This window comes from Mus caroli, unplaced genomic scaffold (genome assembly GCF_978045245.1).
Source record: "Mus caroli unplaced genomic scaffold, Mus_caroli_1 scaffold_6, whole genome shotgun sequence".
Classification (NCBI taxonomy): Eukaryota; Metazoa; Chordata; class Mammalia; order Rodentia; family Muridae; genus Mus; species Mus caroli.
In genome coordinates, this window is record NW_028227261.1 from 25,952,668 (window position 1) to 25,980,553 (window position 27,886).

The 27,886-nt window shown below is 48.5% G+C and overlaps 1 protein-coding gene across 2 annotated transcripts; it reads right to left on the reverse strand.

Annotated features, from left to right (window-relative positions):
* Positions 1–1,529: 1,529 nt before the first annotated feature.
* Mecr (mitochondrial trans-2-enoyl-CoA reductase) lies at positions 1,530–27,532 on the reverse strand. 2 transcript variants are annotated; one of them, XM_021160378.2, is made up of 10 exons: positions 27,334–27,532; positions 15,561–15,658; positions 14,669–14,800; positions 11,656–11,799; positions 8,294–8,396; positions 7,266–7,368; positions 6,149–6,222; positions 4,205–4,265; positions 3,994–4,066; positions 1,530–1,852 (listed from the first exon to the last, which is right to left on the reverse strand). In XM_021160378.2, exons 1-10 carry the CDS (start codon positions 27,507–27,509, stop codon positions 1,695–1,697), a joined length of 1,122 nt encoding a protein of 373 aa, XP_021016037.1. In that variant the 5' UTR covers positions 27,510–27,532; the 3' UTR covers positions 1,530–1,694. The 2 variants fall into 2 exon arrangements, with proteins under 2 accessions (XP_021016037.1, XP_085695035.1); XM_085838909.1 differs by lacking the exon at positions 27,334–27,532 and adding an exon at positions 16,865–16,944.
* Between the last annotated feature and the right edge of the window lie 354 nt (positions 27,533–27,886).

A 27,886-nucleotide genomic window follows, 5' to 3' on the forward strand; every position in this document is an offset into this window, starting at 1 on the left:
CCAGCCCCTGAAGCAGTCCTTTCCTCTAGAGAGCATGAATGCTCCCAGAGGGAGGCCGAGTTAAGCTGGATCCTGTGCACACACACACTGGTGTGCAACCATACTCCTCCCTGCCCTACCCCCGGTCTCCCAGCCTGTGATTATCACCCTGGCCCTGAAATCTCATATTAGGCAGGTTCTAACCTACAGGATCTCTGCAATCTGGCCCCTGCTACCTGTTTCCACCTCTGTGCAAGCTGCAGCTCTAGCTCTCTGCAAGCTTCCCTCTTCTGATAAGTTTCCCAAGGCCTCTCTCACATCCAAATTCATATTAGCTGCTGGCTTTGCTTGGCCAATGTTTCCCTACTTGGACTTCAGGATTTTGAAAGCAACACTGCCTGGAAGAATGCTGTGTTCGGGAACCCTCCCTTGACAGAGCCTCTGTCTCCGCACAGCTTTGCCCTTATCACTGTAATGGACTCATACGAGGCTAAACCACTCGAGAGTTAGCATGCTTTTCACTGCTAGCTTTGGACACTCTATAAATGCTCCCTGAATAAGGATCTTAATTGAAGGTACAGAGGGTCAGCTAACGAAGGAGACAATCTCAAGTTGTGCTTTGGGCAAAGTGACCATGAAACAAACATCTGAAAGTTGGACTTCTAGCTCAGATGAAACCAACTTCTTTTTCAGTCAACTTGTACCTCGAACAAGCCTTGTCATGACCTCAGGTGTTTGCAGCTCTGCATGCCTTCTGCTTAGCACCAATCATGATGGCTGCACTTGGGGTTTAATGCAGGTGTTCTTAATAGCAGCACTAGGAACATTTGGCAGGTTGGTTCTTTGTGGGAACTGGTCCTGTGCAATGTAGTTGTCCTTTTAACAGCTATTGGAATGGAACCTAAGGCCTGATGCTTGCTAGATAAGCACTCTTATCTCTAAGCTATACCCTGGTAGCCTTCGTAAGAAAATTGTTTGAGATACAGTCTTGCTGTATAGCCCAAGCTGGCTTCCAACTTGTGGCAATCCACCTGACTTAAGCCTCCCAATTGCTGGAATTGCATGTGTGTGTTATAACTGGCTGTAAAATATTTAACAGTATTGATCTCTGCCCAGTTGAAGCAAATAACTTCTTTCCCAAGCTGTGATAGCAAAAAAAGTCCTCTGGGGTTAAAAATGCCCCTGGCTGAGAACCACAGGTGTGATGTTTTTTCTTTTAGTTACAACTGAAGTTCCCAGAAGGTGGCCTAGACACCTGCTATCCTGTGTGTCTTATGCTTTAATGATCTCAGCCTGCCACTCACCTTTCTAGGCAGCAGATCCCCTTGTCCTGGGCAGAGCTACACACTCCAGAAGAGGTTAACCACCTGTCCCTTTCTGCCAGACTCTAGGGCTCATGCTGCTGAGGGCAAAGAGTAACTTCTGCACTTGGCAGCAGTTTCATAGCCTCTGCTTTCAGGGTGGGCAGGCAGTGACTATGGACAACAGACGGAGAGGCAGGGAGGGCACAGCATTCCTCCACATGAATGACTGTACTCTTTATCCTCCACTTGGGAAGTTCAGGGTTTATTAGGGAGCCTAAAGTTGGTCCCCCACCCTCCTGGTAGGAAGAGGCAATATGGGTGAGGCAGTTTGGGAAGGCTGGGGTTCTCATGGAGGGGCCAGCAGACAGCCAGTCTTGCCTCTCCTGCTTTCCTCCTGGTCCTCTGGAGCAATCACATGGTGAGAATCTGCTTCGAAGACACAAAAGGCTTCATGGAGGCTTCCAATGCCTGCTGGTAGCCCTGCAGTGGAACCTCAGAACAGGATGGGGCTGTGAGTTGGCCTTGGCGGATGAGGTTGCAGAGAGTGAGAATCAGCTCCTTGAACTCATCTGCAGGAGGTGCAAGTCAGACAAGGACAACAGGTGAGGTCTAGTGGGATGGCTGAGTGCAAATGAGACAGAGGAATCCTAGGGACCGTAGGTGCGCAGTGACTACACCCTTCTCAGTGATGGTTAGAGAAGCTCATCCACAGGATAGGACTGGTGAAGAGCTAGCCTTAAGTGGTGGCTAGGACAGCATTACTGAGCTAAGGAAGCCAGAGGCGGCCAGTAAGGCAGAGTACCTGGCACAGTGCTGGATGACAACAGACCACAGGAGGAAAAGCTCTCTCTGACAGTTCTGGGCTTCCACTAGATTCCTCAACTGAGGCACCCACTATCCCTTCCTCGGTCTGCCTCTTCCTAAGGGCCAAATATAGAGTAGGAATCGAAGTGAAGGCCTCAGCTGTGAAGTGTATTTCTTTTTTAAAAGATTTTCTCTCTCTCTCTCTCTCTCTCTCTCTCTCACACACACACACACACACACACACACACACACACACACACACACACAGAGTAGCTGTCTTCAGACACACCAGAAGAGGGCATCAGATCCCATTACAGATGGTTGTAAGCCACCATGTGGTTCCTGGGATTTGAACTCAGGACCGCTGGAAGAGCAGACGGTGCTCTTAATCTCTGAGCCATCTCTTCAGCCCTGAGAAGTGTTTTTCATAGAAATAAACCCAACCTTCAGATTTAATCCTACTTCTTGATTAGAACTCTATGCTGGCAGGCATAGTGGCACACACCTTTACTCCTAGCTCTTGGGAGGCACATGCAGGTGGATTTCTGAGTTCCAAGTTAGCCTGATCTACACAGTGAATTCTAGGACGGACACACACACCATAAAACAAAACAAAACAAACAAACAAAAAAAACCCCACTGCAATGCTGGCTTCCCAGTTGTCTTCAAGGCAGGAGTGTGAACTTGTTAGGTCTTTTGTAATCCAGTCAGAACCTGCTATCTCAGTCCAAGACCAGACTTGATATTCCAGGTGTCAGAATCTGCCCTGTGTAGTGGTGGGTTCCACTCTCTTTAAATGTTTAGTTTGGGTGTAGTATATGTACTTCTAAGTGTATATATGTGTAGGTGAGACCACATATGGATTGAGGTGTCTTTCCTCAGTCACGTTTCTTATTTATAGACAAGATCTTACCATGTAGTCCTGAGTGGCCTGAAACTCTATAGGTCATGGAGATCTGCCTGCCTCTGCCTATCAAGTACTGCAATTAAAGGTGCACACCACCATTCTCAGGACCCCTTTATTTTTTGAGACAGTCTCTCACTGAACATGATGCTCTTTGATTTGGCTATAGGCTGGGACACTCTACCTTTCCTCCTCTCCTCTCTCCTGTAGTCCTGGGGTACAGGCTTTTGATGTGGATACTGGGGCTCTGAACTCAGGTTCTAAGCTTGCTTGGCAAGCATTAACCAAGTTCCCCCCAGCCCTTCCCCTCACTCTCCTGAAGGGCTTTTCTTCTCAGAACACCAGTGCATGTCACCACTTCCCTTCAGCCACTCCATGTCAGTCTTCACTCTCAGCCTTGGCTCCTCATCTGGGGAGCTGGGCTGTAGCAGTCAGAGGCCTATGCTGATGTTAGCAGCTCCATTCCAGAGATGGGAGAGTGTTGAGTGATTGACTGAGAGGCCCTGAGCCTCAATTTTCTCCTCTTGTCAAATGGTTCAAAGTGTTAAAACCAACAATGCTTAAAACAAGGCAGAGATTCAGTGACGTATCACAGTTTCCAGCTAGGCCAGGCCCACCTAGATCCATCTGGTGAGATTTTGGTTTTTGTTTTGTTTTTCTTTCTTTTTTTGAATCAGCATCTAGTTATATAACTAAGGATGGTCCTGAACTCATAACCTTCCCACCTAAGCCTCTTGAGAGCTGGGATTACAAGTGTATACCACTGCACCCAGTAAGCTCCTCAGAACAAGGGCTGGTCCATCTCACTAGACTCTGCCAAGGACCAGCTGGCTCCTAGAAGCAATTTGCTGACCTGACTATGGTAAACTATGGTAAGGTCCTGAATCCCGTTAAGGTTGAGGACCTAGTCACTTTGCAGGTTTTACAGTAGCTGGTCACTCTGCAGCCATACCAGGCTCTACACTCCTCTGCCTCTTGGTATCAAGGCCATCAGTCACTCACCTGGACTGTGGTTCTTCTTCCACTGGGACAACCAAAAGCCCCGAAGTTTGAGGTCCTTAAAAATGAGCAGACTCTGTGGACACAGGAAGACGCACTGAGGCTCTGAGTACTAGAACTTAAAGCATCACTTCAGGTATAGATCCTCGAATTTAGACAACTGCAGTCAGTGCAAGACCAGCTAAGCCCTGGTCTGCAGGTATCCCCGACTTACCACAGAGGCTGTTACAGGCTGTTTGGCCATTCCCCCATAGGTCACCATGGTTCCTCCAGGCCTGTAGAGTTCAGAGAATGAAGAGTGGGTGCAGGCAAAAACAGAACCTACCATGGCCTAAGGAACTTGCTAAGGCACTTAAAGGAACCAATCCTGGCTCTCAAAATCACTGGGGAGGCTTAAAAAAATATATAGCTTCCCAGTTTTAACCTCTGACTTAAAGAATTAGTGGCAGGGACCCCATGTCACACATCGGGCATAGAGGCATATCCCAACCTGCCTAGCTGTAATGTAATTTCCTACAATGAACTGGTGAGGATCGCATGAGCTAGATTTAGCCTTCGCTGCTGTCCCTGTTCCTTGACTTTCAGGAGTTTGTTGACAAGGGATGACCTGAGGCATGTTTTTGGAGAAACTGAGGAAAACAGGAAAGGACATAATGGAGTCAACTGCTGTATTACTACCTACCTATTGATCACAGTGCTAGGAGAATCCTAGGTCTTCACATGTTAAACATGTGCTCTAAGCTGTATCCCTCTGTCTCCATGTATGTGTGTGTCTGACTATATCTGTCTGTATCTGTGTAGCCTATGGTTGCCTCAGATTTGGGATCTATCTCAGTCTGGCCTTGAACTCATGCTACTCCTTTCCCTTAGCCTCCCAAGTGCTAAGATTACAGGGGTGCCTCACAAGCATGGCTTCATTTGGCCTAAGTTCCCCTCAGATGGTTCTCACTCAAGAAATAAGTTCCTAATGGAAGCAAGCCCTCTCTCCTTGTACCAGACACAGCGCTAAGGATGTCACTTGTACTGTCTCCATGACTTACAGAGTAACATCAGGAGAGACTGATGTCTGGTCTAGAGGACAGAGCTGAAGCTCATCGTGTCTGCATTACCTCACTGTCCCTTATACTACCCAGCAGAGGCAGAACCATATTCCTTATGCCCATTTCAGAGCTGAGGAGACTAAGGCTTGGATCTTCATGTTTTGCCTAATACTTCACAGGTCTACAGCTAGAAGTAGCAGAGCTGGGGTTTGAACCCAGTCCTTCTAATGTCAGTGCCCACATTGTGATTACTTCTTCCTTTGACAATTGCATGGAGGATGCAGTCAGCCTCACAGGCTGCTCGCTGCCTGAATAGGGGTGTTCTGTAGTTATGAGAACTTGTGGTTAACCATTGCTGTCTGGTCAACTACACCTAAATGAAGTGATCATGTTCTCTGGGCTTCATTTTTTAAAGTGAAGATGGGGGGTGGGGGCATAGCTCAGTGATGGAACGTGTGCTTTAGCATGCCCAAGGCCCTGGGTTCAATCCCCAGAACCAAAGGGAAAAGCAAAATAGGAATTTGGAATAGTAAGCTCTGCCTATGGCTGTAGATGGCACGACAGCCACTGCAGAGGCTGACTCTCAACATAGCTGTGTAGCTGTCCCAGTCTATGCTCTACCTCAGCAGCTTAGCCACCTCTTCAGCTTGTAGCTTGTGGTGTTGGGCGAGTCACTGTGTAGGGGCCCCGCTTTGCTGAGAAGTATTTCTTAGGTGTCCTCGGGTTGGAGAACAGCACACAGCAAGTGGAGCTTCTCTGCAGGGGTGGGGACCGAGAGAATGCCCGTCTCTGGTCCCTCAGCATGGTTCTTTTTTTTTTTTTTTAAAGATATATGTATGTATGTATGTATATGAGTATACTGCAGCTGTCTTCAGACACATCAGAAGAGGGCATCAGATCTCATTACAGATGGTTGTGAACCACCATTTGGTTGCTGGGAATTGAACTCAGGACCTCTGGAAGAATAATCAGTGCTCTTAACCACTAAGCCATTTCTCCAGCCCCACCTCAGCACTTTTGCCCTTGTGCGCCACTGTCAGCATCCTTCTACCCTGGCTTATACTCACACTTGTCACTAGACAGCCCTCCTGATGGAGACCTGCAGGTTGAGGACTTACGCTAGGTGCCGGAGCAGCTCTGTAGAACTCTTCCCACCAACACAGTTAAGAGCCAATCGGGGCAGCGGCAGGTCCTGAAAGTAAGGAGGCTAGGGTGAGGGGGCTACTGGGTGCTCATGGGGTTAGAAGCTGCTACGAGCAGCATGGTGAGGCCCAAGTGCTGAGTCAGAAGAGAAGGAAATGGAGTATGCATGACTTTTTAGGCTTGTTTTTGTTATGTCTGAGAAGGGCTTTAGCAGCTTCATCCTCTCTTCCATCCCAGAACTTTGGGAAGCACAGATAAGCAGCATCTCTGTTCAGTGTCAAGGAACAGAGAAGTTTACACACAATAGGCTGACCTCCACTTCAGCAATGCTGTCCAGGGCAAATGTGCTCAACACTGGGTATGTGGATCTTCCATATGCTGTAGTGCAAAAGGCCTCAGATTGGGTCTGCTGGGGTGGATGCTCTAAAGAGGTACTGGCTTCGAGTTCAGAGTGATGGGGCCAGCCTCACCACTTTGTGATGATGTGGTTCTAAGGCTGGTGTCTCATCTATGCAGCATCTAAGTCAGCTACTTTGTAGAGTTTTTCTGAGGGATGTCAAGTAAATGTGAGGCAGAGGCTTAGGAGCTTCTCTTCTTCCTCTCTCCATGCCATAGTTTCTTCAGACTCTCATCCAGCTTGGACTCACACCTGCCATGTGGGTTGATGGACCACACCACAAATGTTTAAAACCTCGGCTTTCCTAAAGTCTGTCTGCTTCTACCTCCTTCCATGTCTGCATACTTACAGCATGCTATCCCCAGGCTAAGGTTGGATGGGCTTTGTCCTTTCCAGAAGAGAAGCGGTTTGCAGAGCAGAGCAGGGAAGCCATATTGTGTAATTACCAGGAGATGGCATGGAATGAGGGGGAAGTGTTCTTAGCGGGGTGCCTTGGCTTTATTTTACTCTGTGCATGTGAATGCGATTGCTTTGCCTGCATGTCTGTCTCTGTAGCGTGTGTGTGCCTGGGGCCTGTGGAGAGCCTTTGGAACAGGAGCTGCACATGGTTGTGAGCCACCATATGGATGCTGGGACTGCAAGAGCAGTAAGTGCTCTTAACTGCTTACGCACCTCTCCAGACCCAGGCTAGGTACCTTGAAGATGGTTTTTGTCTCAGGCATCCTTAGCTCTTCTTCTGTGAGGACATAATCAGCTCCTAGATCCTTCAATCTGTCAGTTAGCTTCTTGATGTCGGGTCTGGAAACCAAACACAATCAGGTCACACTGGCTAACTATCCTCCCTCAAGCTCCCAGAACCCCTTTGCCACAGCCCTGAGAACACATTTCTGTTGAGAACAGGGATAGAGAGAGGTTAAGCCAGACCTCAAGCAGGAGCTGTCCACATAATTTAATCATGCTCTACCAGCTCTTGCCTCCTTTCCTCCCCGGACAGAGCCAGGCTGGGAGATAGTCTGACAACTTATGAGTGCACACACCCTGTGAGAGCCGTCTGTGCCCAGGGAAGAGCCATCCTACTTCCTTGTTCTACTCAGACACCACTTTCTTTCCTCTTGCTCTCCAGGGCACTTGAGGGCATCATGCAAACACACTCTAGTGCAGAGCGGCCCTGGACTCTCTGGCCCAGGCACACAGAATCACTTTTTCATCACCACTGCAGAGGCAGGGGCAGGAGTAAGTACCAACCCTCGCAAGAAAGGTCTCAAGTGACTCGGCCACACGGGAGCACACTGAGGTTTAAAGGGACTGGAGGGGACAATGGAAAGAAGGTAAGTCTGTTACTGACTTGCCGTGTCTTCCTGAGCAAGCTGCTTCCTCTCTTGGAAACTTGAGCTTCCTCATCTGTAAAAGAGAGACCACAAGCCTGCCCCACCTCCTTCACAGCTGTGCTTGGTGTACACATGCAACCGACAGGGCTAGAGTTCATACAACAGTACAAACCAGGGCTTTCCCAAGTGGAACTGTATTTACCCTAAGTCAAGTCTCCAACACTCCTGACTGTTCAGTAAGGACCATCACTGCCTCTTTCTGTCATCTCTGTGTCAGACTTTCACAGGGACTTCTTTTGCCCTGCAAGCATTCCAGCCACTCATGCTTACACATGTGCGCCATCTGGTGGGGATGTAGGAGTGTGCAGGGACATGAGGATTAGGCCTCCCAGTACCTGTCTCGGACAACGTTGATGGTCTTTAGGCGAAGGGCTGAGGCGATCTGAATGACTGCTTGCCCCACTCCACTGTTGGATGCATTCTGGATGACAGAGTCCCCTGTGGAAGAGACCATGTCAAGCCCTGCAAACTTGGGTTGAGGGCTCCCAGCCCAGGATCCTAGTGTGGATGCAGGACCTAGCAACGGCATTTCCTTATACCGTTGAACTATCACTCAGTTATCGCCACACTTTCCACACCTATAATGCGTCACAGGATTTGGACACTCTGTCCATGTTTCAGATACTGCTTTGTAACTGACCTTCATCATCTTCCCAGTTTTTATGTCCTCTGTCCATCCATCCATCTATCCATCCATCCATCCAGGAGCACATTATCTCTTTCTACTATATAGGTTCAGGGATTGAATTCAAGTTGTAAGTCTCAGTGGCAAGCACCTTTGCATGCTGAGTCATCTCACTGACCCATGCTGAGGCCGACTCTCTGGTTCTCTTCCTTTTTAAGTTCAGCTCAAGTGTGGCTTCCTTCATGAAGCCCTCCAATGTTCCTTCTTGTTTGCTCCCAGAGGATGCTGGTATCTCATCAATGCTCAGGCTGTAACCATGTTCTACACTAAGCTGTGTTCATATTTATCAATACCTTCAGTCCTGAGGAAGGGCCATCCCTTACTCCCTTGTGTATTATTTAATGACGGTGCATTTGAAATGGATGAGAGCCATATGAGAGAAATGGGAAGCTCCTGGGCCCTACAGAATGTTTGCTTTTGCTTTGTGGTGATGGGGATATAACCTAGGGACTTGAGCATGCCAGGCAAGTACTTTGTCACTGAGCTATATCCTCACCCCTATAATGGGAGAGCAGTGTGGTGCCCTAGGGAAGTGTGGGCTCTGGCACATAGTGGAGCTGGGTGTGCATCCTGCTTTACCAATGACTGTAACTAAACAGCTTCATCATGTCCTCTTAAAACTTCAATTTTAAAAAACAGGAGGCCTGGGCTGGTGAGATGGCTCAGTGGGTAAGAGCACCCGACTGCTCTTCCAAAGGTCTGGAGTTCAAATCCCAGCAACCACATGGTGGCTCACAACCATTTGTAACGAGATCTGACTCCCTCTTCTGGAGTGTCTGAAGACAGCGACAGTGCACTTACATATAATAAATAAATAAATAAACAAATAAATAAATCTTTAAAAAAACAAAACCAAAAAACCAAAAAACAAAAAAAAACCAGGAGGCCTGCCGGACAGTGGTGGTGCATACCTTTAATCCCAGCACTTGGGAGGCAGAGGCAGGCAGATTTCTGAGTTTGAGGCCAGCCTGGTCTACAGAGTGAGTTCCAGGACAGCCAGGGCTACACAAAGAAAACCCTGTCTCAAACAAACAAACAAACAAACAAAAATAAAAAAACCCAGGAAGCCTGGGAGCACCTTTCAGAGCATCTCCGATTGAAGCCAAATTAGTAGGAAGATGCTCTGTTGACTGGGAAACAGTGTCTGGTTTTGAAAGGTAGCAGCAGTCAGTACAGAATGAGCTATAGCTAGTGGCAGACTCCTAGGTCAAGGATGCTCATTTACCTTGGCTCCAACCTATCACTCACTAGTGCATTCTCAACCAACTGTGTAGGTGGACGGCAGCATTGATCTGTTTCAGTTAGAGTTAAGGAGTACAGGAATACAGGATAATAACAATGATAGTGAAGGCGAGTATTGGGCTGCCAAAGTTGGCTTCCATGATCTGTGTTCATCTATGCATATGTTCTAGTGAACAGTGTGACATTTATTCTTGCTTTAGATCAGGTCATGAGTTTGTCTGGCCTCATCATCCCTGAGGCAGCAAAGTGGAGAGGTGGGCTGCTTATACTTACAGTGGATAGCATCTGAAGGCCTGGCTCTGTTAAGCACAGAGTTGCCATAATCAGGAGTGACCTCAGGACCAGGACAAGAGATGAGGCGCTGGCTATATCAGGACTCCAGCAGAGGTCTCTCATCATACCCGACTTTCTCTACCAAAGGCACCTAGGACTCCCATCATGGCCCAGGGTCTTGGTCAGTGGCTATCTAATTTTATCATAGTCCAGCAGTTCTTGCCTCAGTTTCCTCAACGGTAGGTGATTTTCCCAGCCCTGTCTGGCTCAGTCAGGCAGTAGAGAGAGAGATTTCACACAGTGGGAGAGCTAGGCTGGCACAGGACTGTGGTAGACCTACTGCTCGGCATAACCCAGGCCCTGATTCTATTCCCAGAACTGTAAACAAGACAGACAAAGCCCTCAGAAGCAACAGAAACAAACTGGCCAGTCTTCTGTCTTCTGGGGTTAATTCTGTAGTATGTCATATGAAGAACATGAGGCATCCCTAGCAAACTGAGGCCAGGCTCTGCCTTAATGGGCTTAATGGGCAAAGCCTTAATGGGTTCTGCCTCCGCCCTGTCTTGCTGTCTCATTCCCTTGCTCCTGCTTCTAGGGACCACTTCCCAAATGAAATGCTTGCCCCAGTGCCTGCTTGGCCTCTGCTTTCAGAGGAACTCAGTAACACTCTGGCTGCTTACTTGCTGAGGGTTTTCATGTAACAGCTCACCTCTGTGGGTCTGTTCCCTCGCTGATGAAAAGGAAGACTGAACATTCTGTAGTCAGCCTCTGGCATCCCTGCTCTCCATATTGGTGGGCAGTTAGGTGAGTCGGGGGAGGTGAAGCCTGGGTCAGACCTTGTTGGCCTGGGCTTGGGTACTTAATCCCTAACAAGGGCCCTTTCTGCATCCCTCTGAAGATGTGAGCCTTGCAGAGAGGATGCCTGCAAAGGCGCTCATGCTAGTGGAAGTGCTGAGCGGAACTATTACCACTGAGTTCAGCACTTTATTGAAAACAGTGGCTATGTTTGTCTCCCATGGCTTTGTGTCCCCAAAGTTTAGCATAGCTCAACACATTTTTGCTGTGTGACAGCATTCTAGCCCTAGCTCTGGGAAATGTGACCAGCACTTCTTACAGTGTGTCCTCTGAGGGTTTTCTAGGAACCCATCGAACATCTTTTTACTTAAGAGCAGTAAGAGCCACTCAGTTAAAGCCGGGCGTGGTGGCGCACGCCTTTAATCCCAGCACTCGGGAGGCAGAGGCAGGCGGATTTCTGAGTTCGAGGCCAGCCTGGTCTACAGAGTGAGTACCAGGACAGCCAAGGCTACACAGAGAAACCCTGCCTCGAAAAAACAAACAAACAAACAAACAAGAGCCACTCAGTTAGAGCCTGTCACTGCCCCCAGGGCCCCTCTCTCCACCATGTGTGCCAGCAAGTCCCCAAGTCCTTTGAGCCAGGATTTTGGTGCACCCCAGTGGGAAGACCCTGGCTTGCTCCCCCAGCTTGTAGGTTCCTACCTGGCTGCAGCTGTTCAAAGTCCACCAACATCCTGTAGGCTGTGCAGGGGTTGACACCTAGGGTGGCAGCGCTCTGGAGAGGAATGTCCTTAGGGATTCCAATCAGTGCTTCCTCACTGAACACCGCCTCAGTCCGCCAGGTTCCTGAATCAGGATGAACAGGGTAGTGAGAGAGGAGCCCTGCACACCCAGGCCCCTCTCCTTGATACAAGGACACCGAGGAGAGCAGACTTGGGAGGAGAGAGCAAAGCTCATGGTGTTCATGTCCTCGTGAACAGTTACATGCACGGTGATGTAAATAATAAAGCAATTTAAATTAGGTTTTGAAAGTCATAGCCCAAAGAATCCTGACAGAGTCTATGGGAAACATGGAGACAAGACTCCACTGGGCTCTCCCCCACTTTGTGTTTGAGTCTGAGTAAACTTTGTCTCCCAAGATTCAGATCCTCAGACACTGAACTGGGTGGATACTGTCTGCCATCTACTGGGCCAGTGTTAGGGAATCAGGGGGCGGGGGAGGTAGCCTCAAGTCTCAAACATTAAAGTTACCATAGGCAATCCTCACCTACACGCCATTACTTGGTAAACATGAACAAACAAAGCAGAGTAGGGTCTCAAGCTGCTCCTGACACTGGAGAGTAAACTAATGACAGTGAACGTAGCACAGTGTCCCTTCATGGCCAAAAGTAGAATCAAGGCTAAAAAGTAAGCCTGAGAAAGTCAATGTAGACAGCTATCTGCTATCTCAAACTGGACAGCCTTTACCACCCTGACGTTAAAAACTAAAAGCAATGGGCTAGAAAGCTAGCTCCATGGTTAAGAGCACTGGCTGTTCCTCAAGATGTTCTGAGTTCACTTCCCAGCACACACATGATGGCTCACAACTTTATAACTCCAGTTTCAGGGGATCAAACATCCTCTTTGGGCCTTGTCATAGTTTGAATGTGCTTGGCCAAGGGAGTGGCACTATTTAGAGGTGTGATCTTGTTGGAGTAGGTGTGTCACTATAGGTGTGGGCTTTAAGACCCTAGCCTAACTGCCTGGAAGTCAGTCTTCTGCTAGCAGCCTTTAGATGATGTAGAAATCTTAGCTCTGCCTGCACCATGCCTGCCTGGATGCTGCCATGTTCTTGCCTTGATGAAATTGAACTGGACCTCTGAACCTGTAAGCCAGCCCCAATTAAGTGTTGTCCTTTATAAGATTTGCCTTGGTCATAGTGTATGTGCATAGCAGTAAAGCCCTAACTAAGACAGGCCTCCAAGGGCACTGCATGCTTGTGGTGTGGACAGAAGAACTGTAAGGTTGAAGCAGGTTCAACCTTCCCCCACTCCCTTAGAAAACCTCATAATTGAGAAAAGCAGGCATTATAACCAGTTCCTGGCCAGGGTCTACCTGTCCTGAAGCAAGTAACCACGACACCCCTCTGAGCATAAAACCTAGAGTTCTCCATGCTAATGAGGTGTCTAGATAGGCCTAAATGTTTAGCCAATGAGCTTCCCTTCCTGGTCATCCCGTCCTGCAAAAGGTATTTAATCCCGGGTTAACCCTGATTAAGGTGTATGCATTCACATCTGCCATAACAATAAAGCAGTTTAGATAAGTAAGGACTGTCTCTCTCACAGAGGATTGCCATGGGGGGAGGCCTTTGTTTACCCCTTTCCAGCCTGGTGAGTAGGGGAAGGGCAGACCGTTGGACCACCGAGGTCCCTAGCAGTGTCTGGGTACACAGGAGATTGAGAACCACAACATCCGTCCCAGATCTCAGTGCTTCTTGCCTGGAAGAACACAGGCTGGAACCCCTAGTATGGACTGTACTCTGCTTTCCTTGGGTGGCATGCTCCGGCATCCCAGCTGTGAGGCAGACAGCCTGACAAGTACACAAATGCAGGCAAAATACTTAAATATATTAACACAAACTTTAAAAAATATCTTTTAAAAGGCAGGTGGATTCAATTTGAGGCCAGCCTAGTGTACCCTGTCTCCGGAGGCAGGGGCAGGGGGTGGGGGTGGGAAAACCAACAGAAACAAAATGTGGGTTATTTCTTCAGCAGTTTCCACACTCACCTTAATAAAGGCCTCACCAGACAAGGCTGAGAGGCGCCAGCCCTCTGCTTTGGCTGTGTGGTGTTCCCACTATCTCTCTACCTCTACTTTATTAAAGTTCTCTTATCCTTTCCTTTCGTCTCTACTTCATCCTCTGGGGGGAGTGTCTCTAACCTTAGGCCACCTCACTCATTTTGGGAACACTATCCTCTTGTGGCTCCCATGAAGATCCATCTGGATAATGGATGTGCCTTGAAAACGTAAGAGCTAAGAAGCAGAACACTCTAGAACACGCTAATGACTCCTTTCCATATATACACGAAATGCTATCCTAGCTTGGCTCTTTAGGACTGTACCCCACTCCACCTCTGGAGCCTTCTTTCTCATTATGTAACCTCTCCATAGGCAAATCCTTGGCTGAGGCCACATACTGGATTTTCCATTCCCCAAACTACCCCTGGTGTTTGCTCATTTTACCTTTTCCACAGGAAATGCCTTTTGGCTCATTTCTGCCTAACAACTTCTCCTACCAGGGACTTGTTCTAAGACTCTCTTCCACAGTCTCACTTGGAGTTTCCTCACAAACACCTCTGTCAGAACAGCCACGATTACTTCTGCTTCCTGTGGCTTCAGGGTACTCCCTTTTTTGAGGTCCCTCCTTCCTGACACTTTAGTCAGATTTGAGCCTTCTGGAAAGTGGGACCAACCTTACTCGTAATCTGCATCTAACCTTACGGCAAGGATATACGGAATCATATACTCCAAGCTCCAATCAACAGCGAGCCAAGGAGATGCCCACATCGCTATGTCCCTCCAGAGCACAACAAACAGGACTCAACGCCACATGCTGGAGGTAGCCTATTAACTAACAACGAATCCCACACTGCTCAGCTGCACCGAGCCAGTGGGTATGCATCTGCGGTCTAGGATCTGGAAGAATAAATGGCTGCTCACACCTGGGGACACTTACCCAAACCAGCATTTGCTGGGATCACCCAATCTCCTGGCTTCAATGCAGACACACTGCTGCCCACCGCTATCACCTGCCCAACGCCTTCGTTCCCTCCAACAGCAGGCAGCTTGGGAAGGAGGCCATAGTTCCCTGGGAGAGAAGAAGTCAGAGTACAAATGTGTGATTTGGATAAAAGTGTCATCTGCAGACTCATGTATTTGAACACTTGATCCTGAGCTGCTGACACTTTCTGGGGAGGTCTAAGGGGTGTAGTCTTGTTGAGAAAGTGTGTTGATGAGGGTAGAATTCAGTCTTCAAAGCACTGTGCTATTTCCAATGCTTGCTATTTCCAATGTTTTGAGTTCAAGACATGAGCTCCCAGTTCCCTGCTTCTGTGCCTGCTGCCTGCACCCTGCCATTGCAGAAACCCTCTGGTACCATACGTTGAAACAAAACTTTCTTCTATAACTTGTTTTGGTTATGATGTTTTATCATGGTAACAGAAAGTAACAACAGTCACACTGTCAGGTTCGGTTGCGACTCTGGAGGGCATAGACTTTGTGGTCATTCACATTTGAGCTTATCGGGCCCCTGCCCTCATGAGCTGTCCACTTAACCAAGCTCTGGCCTTCTGCTTCCTTAACTATGTAGGAGCTAAAACTCTTTGGGCACAGGATTACCACAAGGACAAACTCAAGTAAGAAAGGAGTCTAGCATGTCACAGGCTCTTCAGAAGGGTAGGCCTCCCACCACTACAATTCACCTAACTCACAGAGTGTCATGCTTAGAGGTTGGCCAGAGAGGAGCCGAGACTGTGCATGCTGCTCCTCTAGAGGACAGGCACTGCTAATCCTGAGCACTTCATACTCTACCTGAGCCAATTACCATAAGCTCCAGAGAGCAAGGTTACCTTGGATCATATTTATGTCAGATGGATTGATAGGGGCTGCCAGCATCCTCACGTGGACGTCAGATCCTTCCACAGCAGTGAGCTCCAGGTTCTTCAGCCTAAGCACAGAAAGACATTGTCAGTAGCTAAGACGACGAAGTATCTTCTGCTCAAACTGTCTCCCCAGAGTAGGTCAGCAACATGCCTCAATTGCTGTGTGCCTAGGAATCTGGTTCTGATGGAAAGGAGGTGCTTTGAGGACCAGCACAGAGTGCAGGCTCACACCAACTGCAGTGGATCAATCTTGGTATCCTCTGAGTGTCAGGAACAGAAGCATTGGTGAGCCTCTGCTGGCCTGGCCTTAGGTTCTCCACAACCTGCTTGGTTCTAAAAATCATGTGGTGCACTATTTTTTTTTTTTTTTGAGACAGGGTTTCTCTGTGTAGCCCTGGCTGTCCTGGAACTCACTCTGTAGACCAGGCTGGCCTCGAACTCAGAAATCCGCCTGCCTCTGCCTCCCAAGTGCTGGGATTAAAGGCGTGCGCCACCACTGCCGGGCCGCACTCACTATTAATCCAGCCACTGCTGATGCGTGAACTAGCATCAGCAGGTGAGGGTATCCCAAGTGGTTCTTTCAAAGAAGCATACCTGAGAAACTCTCGGTCAGCCCTGTCCTCTGTCCATGTGTTGTTTTGTTGGCTCCAACACACATGGGCAAAGGTGACATTTCCCTTACTGCAGAGTGAGGTGATAGAAAGAGAACCTCTGTATCTGTGAAGTGTCTGCTCACTGTGACTCACACCCCAGGGAGATGGCCCTTCTGGGCTGGGGTCTTAGAAAGGATGTGCAGGTGGCGTCTTAGTCAGGGTTTCTATTCCTGCACAGACATCATGACCAAGAAACAAGTTGGGAAGGAAAGGGTTTATTCAGCTCACACTTCCACACTGCTGTTCATCACCAAGGAAGTCAGGACTGGAACTCAAGCAGGTCAAGAAGCAGGAGCTGATGCAGAGGCCATGGAGGGATGTTCTTACTGGCTTGCTTCCCCTGGCTTGCTCAGCCTGCTCGCTTATAGAACCAAGATTACCAGCCCAGAGATGGTCCCACCCACAAGGGGCCTTTTCCCCTTGATCACTAATTGAAAAAATGCCTTACAGTTGGATCTCATGGAGGCATTTCCTCAACTGAAGCTCCTGTCTCTGTGATAACTCCAGCTGTGTCAAGTTGACACAAAACTAGCCAGTATAGGTGGAGACCTTGATGTCAGGCTCTGGCATATTTCTTCTCTGAGCTAGCCTACTTGGGCTGAAGGTTGGACTGTCTACCTTCTAGCAGCTCTCAGAGTTCTGTGTGGAACACAAGGACCAGACTTCCGGTCCTCAGCACTCATGTCACGGTAGTTAGGCCAGTCCCTGTAACTCCAGCACTGGAGGTAAAGCAGAGAAAGACAGATCCACCATCAGTCAGGTTAGTGAAAATGTAAGCGCCAAGTTCTGTGAGAAGCCTTGTCTTGAAAATGAAGAAACAACTGAGGAAGCCGTCTCAGTGTCAACCCCTAGCCTCTCTACATGCCTGCATGGGCTAGCTCATCCACACACGCTTGCAAGCACATACACCCCACACATGTAAAAGACGTGCCAGGGGACTTTGAGGGAACTGTTGTTATTTAAAAAAAGTTTTATTTGGTTGGGTTAGGTCTAGTGGTATACCCCTATTCGGGTACGTGGGAGGCCGATGCAAAGAATGGTGAGTTTGAGGCTAGCCTGTGCTCTGTACTGAGACCTTGTCTCAAAAAAAACTGAAGAGCTTTTTTTTTTTGGTTTTCCGAGACAAGGTTTCTCTGTGTAGCCCAGGCTGTCCTGGAACTCACTCTGTAGACCAGGCTGGCCTTGAACTCAGAAATCTGCCTGCCTCTGCCTCCCAAGTGCTGGGATTAAAGCTTTTTATCCTAAAATTGTTTAGAATAAGAGGGTGCTGGTTCCTCTCAAACTAGAGTTGCAGTCTTGTGAGCCACTGCGTAGATCCTCTGCAAGAGCAGCCAGTGCTCAAGAGAAATGTTCTTTGTTGTTTTCTTTTAAAGTCATGCGTGTTTATCTGTGTAGCTCAGTACAGGGGTCTGTGAGGGCCAGAGGCGTCCAAGCCCTTGGAGATGGAGTGGCAGGGGGTGATATGCTGCTTGATACGGGGACTGGAAACAAACCTCCGTCCTCTGTGAGAGAGATCTGCACTTTTAGCCACAGAGCCGTGTCATCTCTGCAGAGGCCGGAGGGCTGCTTACTGGCTTGCTCAGCTTGCTCTCTTATAGCACCCAGGGATCACTTTCTCAGGTGGCACCACCCATAGTCTGGGCCTGCCCATCAATCACTAATTAAGAAAAAGCCCTAAAGGCTTGCCTGCCTATAGCTTGAGCTTGTGGAGGCAACTTCTCAATTGAGGCTATCGCCTCTCAGCTGACTACAGCCTGTGTCAACATGACATGCAACGAGGCAGAACACCTGCTGACTAGACAGCTCCGATCACTGCAGTGAGTGCCTGTGACTTTTCAATGACTGCAAACTTCTTTCCTTTCCTGAAACTTAACGCTTCAAGTCTGCAATGCTTCTCTGCGCAAATGTATCTACAAAGTAATACTTTCCTCACTTTTACTTAGCAGAATCATATATAATTGCCAGCCAGAGGCTCCTAGCATGGTGTCACAGTATCCTCACACTAAGCTGAGGTAATTCACCTGCTTCCTCCATAATCTCACCTTTTTAATTAGACCTAAGGCATGATCTTAGGCTAAAAGTGTGATTTTTTTTTTCAAGTAATGTTTTATACTAATAGTAGCAACAGAGGCATATTCTACAAGTCTGCTCTCCACCAGGCTCAGTGCTGAGAGCTTTACACGCAAGGCCTCTGTGGGGATGTGTTATCAGTCCATGCCTACTAGAGAGCACAGTTCCTGGAGATTCTGAAGTGTACACTGGCGAGTCAAAGCTGACACTGATTTACATGGCTGCACACCAACATCTAGAGGTGAGTTTGGAAGTCCTGACAGACTACAAGAACCTCAGAGAACTTGGGGAACATAAACACGTAAGCTAGGAACGCTGGACTCAGAGAAAAGCCAGGTCTCACTGTGATTAAAAAACCCTCTCCACAGAAATGAGTGGGACACCAGGGACAAGTACAGACAAAAAGGCTTTGCAAAAGAATCGTAGTGCTAAGGAAGTGTGTGTGAGTGTGTGTGTGTGTACAGCTGGAGGAGGGAGGAGGTCCTCCCTATAATAATAACTGCTGCTTTCTGAGTGTTCACCAGCCAGGCTTCCTGCCAAGTGCTTTACAGGCAGGCCAGCTTCCACCCTATTTCAATAGCTTGCAGACTATTGTTCTGCTTTTATAGCTGACGAACAAAAGCACAGAAGAGGTAAATAACTTGCCCAGGCTGCTAACAGTGGTAGGTGGTTGATCTGATCTGAACCTGGCCTTCAGATGGTAAAAGAAGCCACCTGGTAAGCCTCCAACCCAAGCTGTGAAATGAGCCCTGACCTGACCTGGCCTTGCTGCACTGGCTGAGGGAAGAGAGGAGGGTGCTGGCACTGCCAGGGTCTCCCCAGTGGACCGCCTTGGGAGGCCATCCGTGGTACTTCTCTGAGAGTCTAGGCATTAAGTCTGTATCCCAAAGCAAAGTCCAGTCCAGAACAAGCAGGTTTGCAGACTAGCTGCCTCTGAGTTATCCCCATGGCTTCTCCTGCATCCTGACAAATAACCAGGCTTTTCTTGTAAGCTGACAAAGCCCAGGAGCTCAAGCTGCTTAGATACAGCTTTTCTTTTTTCCTGCACATTTTTCTACACATTCCTTCCTTAGCAAGGATTTCACTGCCACAGTTTCTCCGTGAAATGAAAAATTCAATTCAGCCTTCAAGACCCAGCTCAAAATTTACTTCTGCAGCTCTTCCTGGAGCTGTCCGCTGGAAATGGTCACTTTCTTACTTCTTCTGCTAGGCAGCAGGGGTGACTATACCACTTAAGATCATTGCATGGGTTATGAAGTAGTTCCATAGGTGTTTTTTTTGTTTTGTTTTTCCAGACAGTGTTTTTCTATGTGTAGTCCTGTTGGTCCTGGAACTTGCCCTGTAGGTCAGGCTGGCCTTAAACTCACAGAGACCCGCCTATTTCTGGCTCCTAAATTCTGGGATTACAGGTGTGCATAACCACTGCCTGGCTCCATGTATGTTTCTTAATTGATCAAGGCATAGGTTCAAGATCTCTTTTCTGGAGTTCTTGGGATCTGATGTCCTCCAGAATTATCTATATTCCGGAGGGCTGGGCAGCCCTGTAGTCAGGTACTCCTGCATCAAGAGGCATGAATATTCACACCAGAAGAACAGACAGTGACAATCTGCTTTCCTTCCAAACCCTCAGTTTTCAGAGCTTCTTGGGAACTATGGAAAGGAGTCTGGGGATCCTTCAGACTCAGAAGCCAGAACCCTTTTTAGTTACCATCTGGTGTGTGTGTGTGTGTGTGTGTGTGTGTACTCGGGCATGCTGTATCATCTGGTGTGTGTGTGTGTGTGCGGGCATGCTGTATCATCTGGTGTGTGTGTGTGTGTGTGTGTGTACTCAGGCATGCTGTATCATCTGGTGTGTGTGTGTGTGTACTCGGGCATGCTGTATCATCTGGTATGTGTGTGTGTGTACGCGGGCATGCTGTATCATCTGGTGTGTGTGTGTGTGTGTGTGTACTCGGGCATGCTGTATCATCTGGTGTGTGTGTGTGTGTGTGTGCGTGCGTGCGTGGGCGTGCTGGGGCGGGTTGGGAGGTGCTTAGTCTCTCCTTGGTGATTAACAAGTATCTAGGTCCAAACTCATCTCCAGTGAGAGAACGTGGCCTAAGAGTGGTGGCTCCCAGACTTAGTTTGGGTTCCTGGCTGAGCAAACAGAGAAGGGATGGAGGGACTGGCAGTGGGCAGAAAGGTGCTATATTTGAAGTCTGATGGAGGTGACTTGGGGGATGGGCAGCAGACTATGCTCTGGCTAGACATAAAGAGCTGCCAGCCCACTGTGTATTAAACCTTACCTCTGGCCACCAGGCTGGACAACAAAAGGACAGCTAACTGAGTCTTCCCAAGCTTGTCAATCTGCATCTACAGGTTTCTTATCTCCCCAGTGCTCATGCTTTGGGCATCACATCATGCTAATTTCAATAAGGGAGAAAGCTGACGTTCAGAGAAACTAAGTTAGCTGGCTGAAACAAAAGCAGCAAGACTTGCTCTTAAACTAGACTTGGGGATTCTCCTAGGAGACATCAGCTTTCCCTAGGATTCAGTACATCTGAGGAACACTCCCTGCCAGCCCCCTTCCTAAGGGTCAGCAAACACACCATGAAGGCTTTGAGAAGTCCTGCAGTAGAGGAACCCCTGACTGGAACATGATTTTCACAGACCTGCTTACCTCTCAAGAGTAGATAGGACATTGGACTGAAAACTATCCCTGGTCTCATTTGGCTCCTGGAAAGCCTGGCAGAGATTCACAGAGGAGAGCAGAAAGGTAGGTAGAGACAGGCAGGGCAGAAATTAGAGTCTGGGAAGTGGAAGCCGCGGACACCAGTGGGTGGTGGTGGGAGGCAGGCCCAATACTTGCTTCCCTCCTGGGGTGAGCTGTGTTGGTCCAGCTGCATCTCATCAGGAAAGACCAGCCCCAGCCTGCCCTCATGGAATGCCATCAATACCACAGACACTGTGCCTGCAGACAGTTATAACAGTGTCGTCAAGGATACTGCTGCGGAGACTAGAAGGAATACAGGAATACAGGAATACAGGGAAGGGTCTGAATTCCAGGACCCGGCCCTCCCTTCGGTGCCACGATAGCAATCCTTGTTCCACTTGTTTTGTTTTGTTTTTTAAATTCACCGAAGGGTACGATGGCTGTGTTGCAGAGCTCAACTGAGGCCCCCAAACACAACTTGGCTGTGTTGCAAGTCACCTCTCAGCACTGTTCGGGTCTTTCCCCTGTGAGTCTGATGACGGCGCCAGGCAATGTCGAGGGCTGCCACTGTCTCAGCTGACAGATCCCAGGCTGGATAAGGTCACAATGGCTCCTTTGAGGCTCAGGCTGTACACCTGTGATGCCATATCAAGTACAAGAGAAACAAAAGCTGGCAGAAGAAAGAGCCTTTTGAGAGGGGAAAGAAAGATCCCAGTCCCCGGGGACTGCTCAGTTCTATCTGCTGGGTAAGGTAGACACTGGCCAGCTCTGCTGAGCGCTCTTTCCTGCCTCCCATGTTTAATCAGCAGCCATTTGTTCTTTCATCTTTCACTCCATCATTGCAAATAATTTTAGTCAGACCTGACTGAGAGAGCACATCACCGAACAGACCTCCCCATCTGCTCAGCACATGAGGCAGGAATGTGTGCCCTCATATAGCACTGGGCAAAGGTGACTGACACCTCCTGTGGTGTTGCTGAAGTCTGTATGTAGCCCTCATGATTAGCAGGTCGCCTTCTGTGATTTAGTGAAGAGCTTAGGATGCTGAGACTTTACTAATTAACAAGCAGGACACAAGTTGCAAGTGGTAGGAAGATGGTTCCTCAGCTCCTGACCATAGCAGGGTGTGTGAGTGGCCTAAGCTGGTGGAGAGTTAAAGGAGTCTTGGACTCTTAGGGACCAGAGCTCTTTGTCACTCACCAGCCTTGCTGGGCCTCTTCTGGCTTTCCTGCCTCAAGGTGATCCTGCCCACTTTCTTCTTGGGACTCATCTTTTGGTCATTAAACAAGGACATACAGGAATACAGGGATGGGTCTGAATTCCTGCTGCCCCTTGGCCCCCCTTCTTTTTTGAGGGTCTTAGTATGTTGTCCAGCCCAATCTTTAACTCCTGGGCTCAAACAAGTCTCCTGCTTCAGCATCCCAAGAAACTGCAGTAGAGAAAGGATTGGAACGTGGGCCATTGCTCTTGCACCTCAACAAAACCTCTCAAGCTAGTATGACTTTGTCATCTGTTCATCTGCTTCTGAAATGAGGGCCCTTCTGTCCTCACCCTGAGTGGGAAAGGCCACGAAGCATGTGATAAGACAGATAGGAATGTGACTTGGAGTGGCACTGAGTGACAGCATCTCCTTCCCAGAGGCTCAGGATGTAGGGACAACTCCTAACCTACTGTGGGATTCAGTGTGCCTGCCATGTTTTACCTCTGAGGCAACTAGGAAGAAAGTAGGGCAGTGGTGCACGGCATGAAGTCCACAGTGAGTGTGAATCCCATGACCCCGGCTTACTCTCCTCTGGGTCAGTTACTATACAAATGCCTCCCAGGTAACATGAGGCCCCAAGATCCTCAGGGCTTCTGCACACTCAGCCTCTATTGCTTAGGACATTCCTCTCACATAATATTATTTAATCTCCCATGGGGCTTAGACTTCTTGCCAGTCTGACTCCCCAAGGTCAGGAGGAGGGGATCAGGTACCCCTCTTCTGGACACTCATTACATTCTGAACACATCATAACACCTATCCCACTAGGCTACAGTGGCCCACCTCCTGGACTAGACCAGAGGGAGGGTTCCTGGGGGCAAAGGTATAAATCACTTGCCTCTGAATCTTCAGGGCCCAGCACCTACTTCTCAAAGAACCAGTGCTGTCTAGTTTCCTTATCAATGAACACTATGAACACTTCCTTCATCTTTGACTATGAAAAAGTCTAAGATGGAGCCCTCAACAGAGCACCAAACCAAAACGCCAATTTAAAAAGATACTACAGTTCGGGTTTAAGATCCAAGTTACCTGCAGAATGTTTGTTTTAAACACTGATATCAAGCGTAGAAAGAACTCTTAAGAACGAATAGCATTCTATAATGAGAATGCATTGCCAACACAACCTGGCTTTAAGCCAGAAAGGGTATTGTGCCCAAAGGTTAAGCAGTTAGAGTTAGGGAGCAGGGGTTTCTTTTGGTGTTTTGAGACTGCCCAGGCTCCCTTCAAACTCATTATGTAACCAAGACTGGCTTCAAACTCCTGATGCTCCTGCCTCCACATCAAGTGTTCAGATTACAGACATGAGCAACCATACCAGCTGGATGCAGGAACCAGGAAGAAGGCAGAGACTGGTATCTCCCCTGTCCCAGAGCAGGACTGCCCTTTTCACAAAGAACAGAAAACTCAGGGCCACTGAATGACCTATAATTTTACTCTTTTAAGCTATCATAATCCTAATTTTAAATTCCATCTTTCCCTGGGGGGAGGGGAAACTTTCAGATGATTGTAACTCCTTCTTCCAACCTTTTTCTGTACTGGGGACTCCTCCAACAAGCATCAAGTACTTTAAGAAGGAACGCCCTAGCTGGCCTTTGGGCAAGAACCTTTCAGTGTCCTTGAGGCTCAGCTTCCTCATCTGTTAAACTTGAGTGAGCCAAGCTGTATGATGTTGATGTGATGCCTAGGACTGAACTCAGGGCCCTGTGCACACTAGGCAAGGGCACTATACTGAGCTACAACCCCAGCTCCATCTGAATAAATTCTCTATGGAGAGAACCTAGTTCAATGCTTGCTACTCGGTGGGTATACAATAAATGAGAGTTATTTCCATACTATCACTAAAGAGAGCAGCATTCTGAGGGAACACTTTGTAGAATGGGGGAGGGGCAGGAGGGTGTAGGGAGGAGGAAAGAAAAGGACATCTGGGTTTCCAGACCTCTGTGGTACAGAATCTAGAAGTCTGCCCAGAGAACAGTGGGTATGGCCACCTCTGAAATTTCCAGAATCCTGTAAGACTCTGCCGCCTGATTTCATACTTTTCCCCATTCTCTCCCCCCACCTCCCAGAGCACTGGCCCACAGTACAAAACACACCTGTCTGGGAACTATTGTTTGGATTTTGGATAGTTTCATGATCAGTCACCAGACCCAGTGATGCCCAGACATTAAGATGGGAAAGGAACATTTGATTCTTTGGTGGCTGTGGGTACTGTAAACCTCACACAGGACTACAAAGGGAATCTCAGTCACTGGCCTCAGCCCACATGCAAAGTTGTCTGAATCTGAGTCAGAAGGGAAGGTCAGGCCAGACCAGGAACAATCCCTACTGCCTGGCCATCTATCCGTAGGCATTGCTTCTCAACAATGGCTAGGCATCAGTCACCGGGAGGCCTGAAAAGCGTAAATAAATGGCCACCCTAGGCCGCGACAGACCTACTGAGCACTTTAGAGGCAGAGCCCAGAAATAGTTTCCAAATGTAGCACAGGTGACAGACTGAGCTGTGAATCCAGGCTGAAGAGAATGCTCTGAACTTGGGGAAATAACTAGAAGTCTACATAGAAGACAAAAGCTGCTGGCTTTTTTCCTGGAGGCATCTGTAGACAGACTGGGCTGTTCCCAGCTTCCCTGGCACTCCAACAGGAAACCAATCAGGAGGCCACTGCACACAGCTGTTTAACCAGCCGAGCCTTCCTCATCACCTTGGGAGAACGCAATAAAAGGCGAACTTCTTAATGAAATGAGCTTTGGGTTCGGTTAACATGACAGGAGCAGGTGCTTTGCAGCAGGCTGGCAAGGAACACAAATGATGAGCCTTTGGGAGCACCACCTCATTGCTCTCTGTTTGAGTTCATTTCTGAAAATGGAGGCCTGCTCATAAGGACTTTATCAGCTCACTGCAGCAAAATCTCCAGGGATGTGTCTATCCTGACATGATTGATTCCCTATGAGCAAAATACAACTTATGGCTGATGGGTCAGCTCAGCAGGCAGAGGTACTGATGCCCAGACCTGATAGCCTGAGCTCCATCACCTGTTCGCTAAAGATGACGGGAGAGAACTGACTCCTGAGAGCTCTCTCTCTCTCTCTCTCTCTCTCTCCCTCTCCCTCTCTTAAAATCAAATACAAGATGTTTGATCTTAGACAAGTTAGTCAACCTCTGAACCTCTATGTCTATAATATCCTCTTATAAAATTCTGTTGGATCTTAATTCATAATTTCTGCATGTGAGCTACCAACTAATTACGCATATCTTACCAGTCAAAAGAGCTGTTAAGGTTGTCTGGAGTAGGGCTAAGGTGAAAGCACCAATCTGGGAATTAGGGAATCTGGACTCAGCTCTTTGCCCTAACTTGGCTTAGCTGAGGGTTTGACAAGGTCACATCACAAATATACCATACAGGGATAAGAATGAACAAATGTCACTCCACCAAAAAGCCCCGGAAGTTTCCCCTGTGGTGCCTTTATAACGCCTTGATTCACAGCAGACAGAATTACTGTAATGGTTCATGTACCAGCTATGTGCTTTGACAGTCAGAGAGGAGCTTCGGACAAACTCAGGGGCATGGGCCCTCTGGCCACACCCATTCTAGAACAATGTAAAAGAATATCAACAATAATTCAAATTCCTTGAGAAGCTGGGGGGAAGAGAGGCCACAAATTCCAGACCAGCCTGGGCAACACACCTGCAATCTCAGCACTTGGGAGTTAAGAGCCCGGCCTCTGTTTAAAAAGGGGGGTGGGGTGGGTAGGTTTGGAGTTGCACGCCTTTAATCCCAGCATTTAGGAGGCAGAGGCAGGCCATCCAGGGCTACAAAGACCCAATCTCAAACAAACAAACATGTAACCAAAGGAGCCCCCTCCCCCATTAGAAGCAGGCAACTTCAGTCCCAGTGCTGGGGGCTGGGGGTGGCAGAGGTAGAAGGATCACTAGAAACTCCAAATCAGCCAAGTCTACTCGACAAGTTCCAGGCTAGCTGGAACCATACAGGGAGACCTTAAGAAGGGAAGAAAAAATAATAATAAGATGCATGTTGGTAAGCCCAACTTGTCCACTTTTTGTTTGTTTTTGAGGCAGGGTCTCAATATGTAGTTCAGGCTAGCATTACATTCACAATCTTCCTCCCTTAGCAAGTGCTGGGACTACAGGCACACACCATGCGCATTCCCTAAACTGTATTTGAGGATGTTTTTTAAATTTTTATGTATTTTTACTGTGAGTGTGTATTTTGAGACAAAGGCTCATTATGCAACCCATGTTGGTCTCAAACTCATAACCCTTTTACCTCAGCATCCTGGGACTATGAAACAACTCCTTTTTGCTTGTTTGTTTTGAGACAGGGTCTCTCTCTATAGTCCTGGCTATCCTGGAACTGACTATGTAGACTAGACTGGCCTTGAACTCACAGAGATCTGCCGGCCTCTGTGTCACTAGTGCTGGGATCACATGCCATCAAGCTGGATTTAAACAACTCGTCATAAGTAGGCCAAGATGCACACATGGCTTGGTGGAAGGAGACTCGCATTAGAAAGAGGTGAATTCCGGCACCTATTCCAATCACTAATTAGCCGTATCATTTTAGATAAGCCCCTTGGCCTCTGTGAAAGGCAAACAATAATCTCCTATTTAAAAACAGAAGTAGAATCTAGGTAGGCTGTCAGACCGTATGTTCAAATTCCTATTCTCACTGGCTGGGTGACTTGGGGCAAATGTTAACTTTAACTTTCTTATTCCTCGCTTTTCTCATCTGAAAAAAAAAAAAAATCCAATAACTACCCCCAGACTGTTGCTGTGACAAATAGTCGGAAGCATCCACTGAGACAAAGGAGTGACTGCCACAATCCTCAAACCAATATGGGTCAGTAAACTCTGGCACCAGTGCCTCGCGGGTCCTTGGCCGCCGGAAAGCACCGGTGTCGGGTCAGCAAGCACGCCCTGGGGTCTCGGCATCTGTAGGACAGCAGAACCCTCTTCCTCGGACCCTGTCCTCTCCTGGCAGTCCGCCGCCCGCCTCAAAACCCTCCAGGAACCCCAGCTCCCTCCCCGGTGGTGGCGCCGACTCTTACTGGACGACCTTGGCTGGATCCCCATGGCTGCCATAGACCAGCGCCCGCACCCGTGACGGCTCAGAGAGAGCGGAGTAGGAGGATGTGGTCCGGCCGTGGCGGTACCAAGCCTCGAGGAGACCCGCAAGCTGAGGTGCCCGGGCTCGCGCCCCTGTCATTCGCTGGCTGACCAACATGCTGCTTCCAGCACTGGCAGAATCCGGCGCTCTGGACTACGTCATTCGTCCGCGACAGCAAGCCTGCCCCCGCCCCGCTCGTGACCACGCCCCCTTCTTTAAAAGAAGCTGCTCGCTCTCTGCCCAGGTAGTAGTGTAGGGTTTCTCCGGGACTGGTGTCAGGATTGAGGGTGGGGTAGCGTAGGGTATTAAGAGACCTGGAGAAGTTGCACAGCCAGCCAAAGCAGCCTACCCAATGAAGAGAGTTCGGAACTGGCTTAAAGCTGTGACTGCTGCTTGCCGGGTGGTGTTTGGGGAAGTCATTTACATTCTGGCCTCAGCATCCTCTTCGCACTCTTTATTGAGATACCACTGTGCCAGGCCTTTTAAAGTATTAT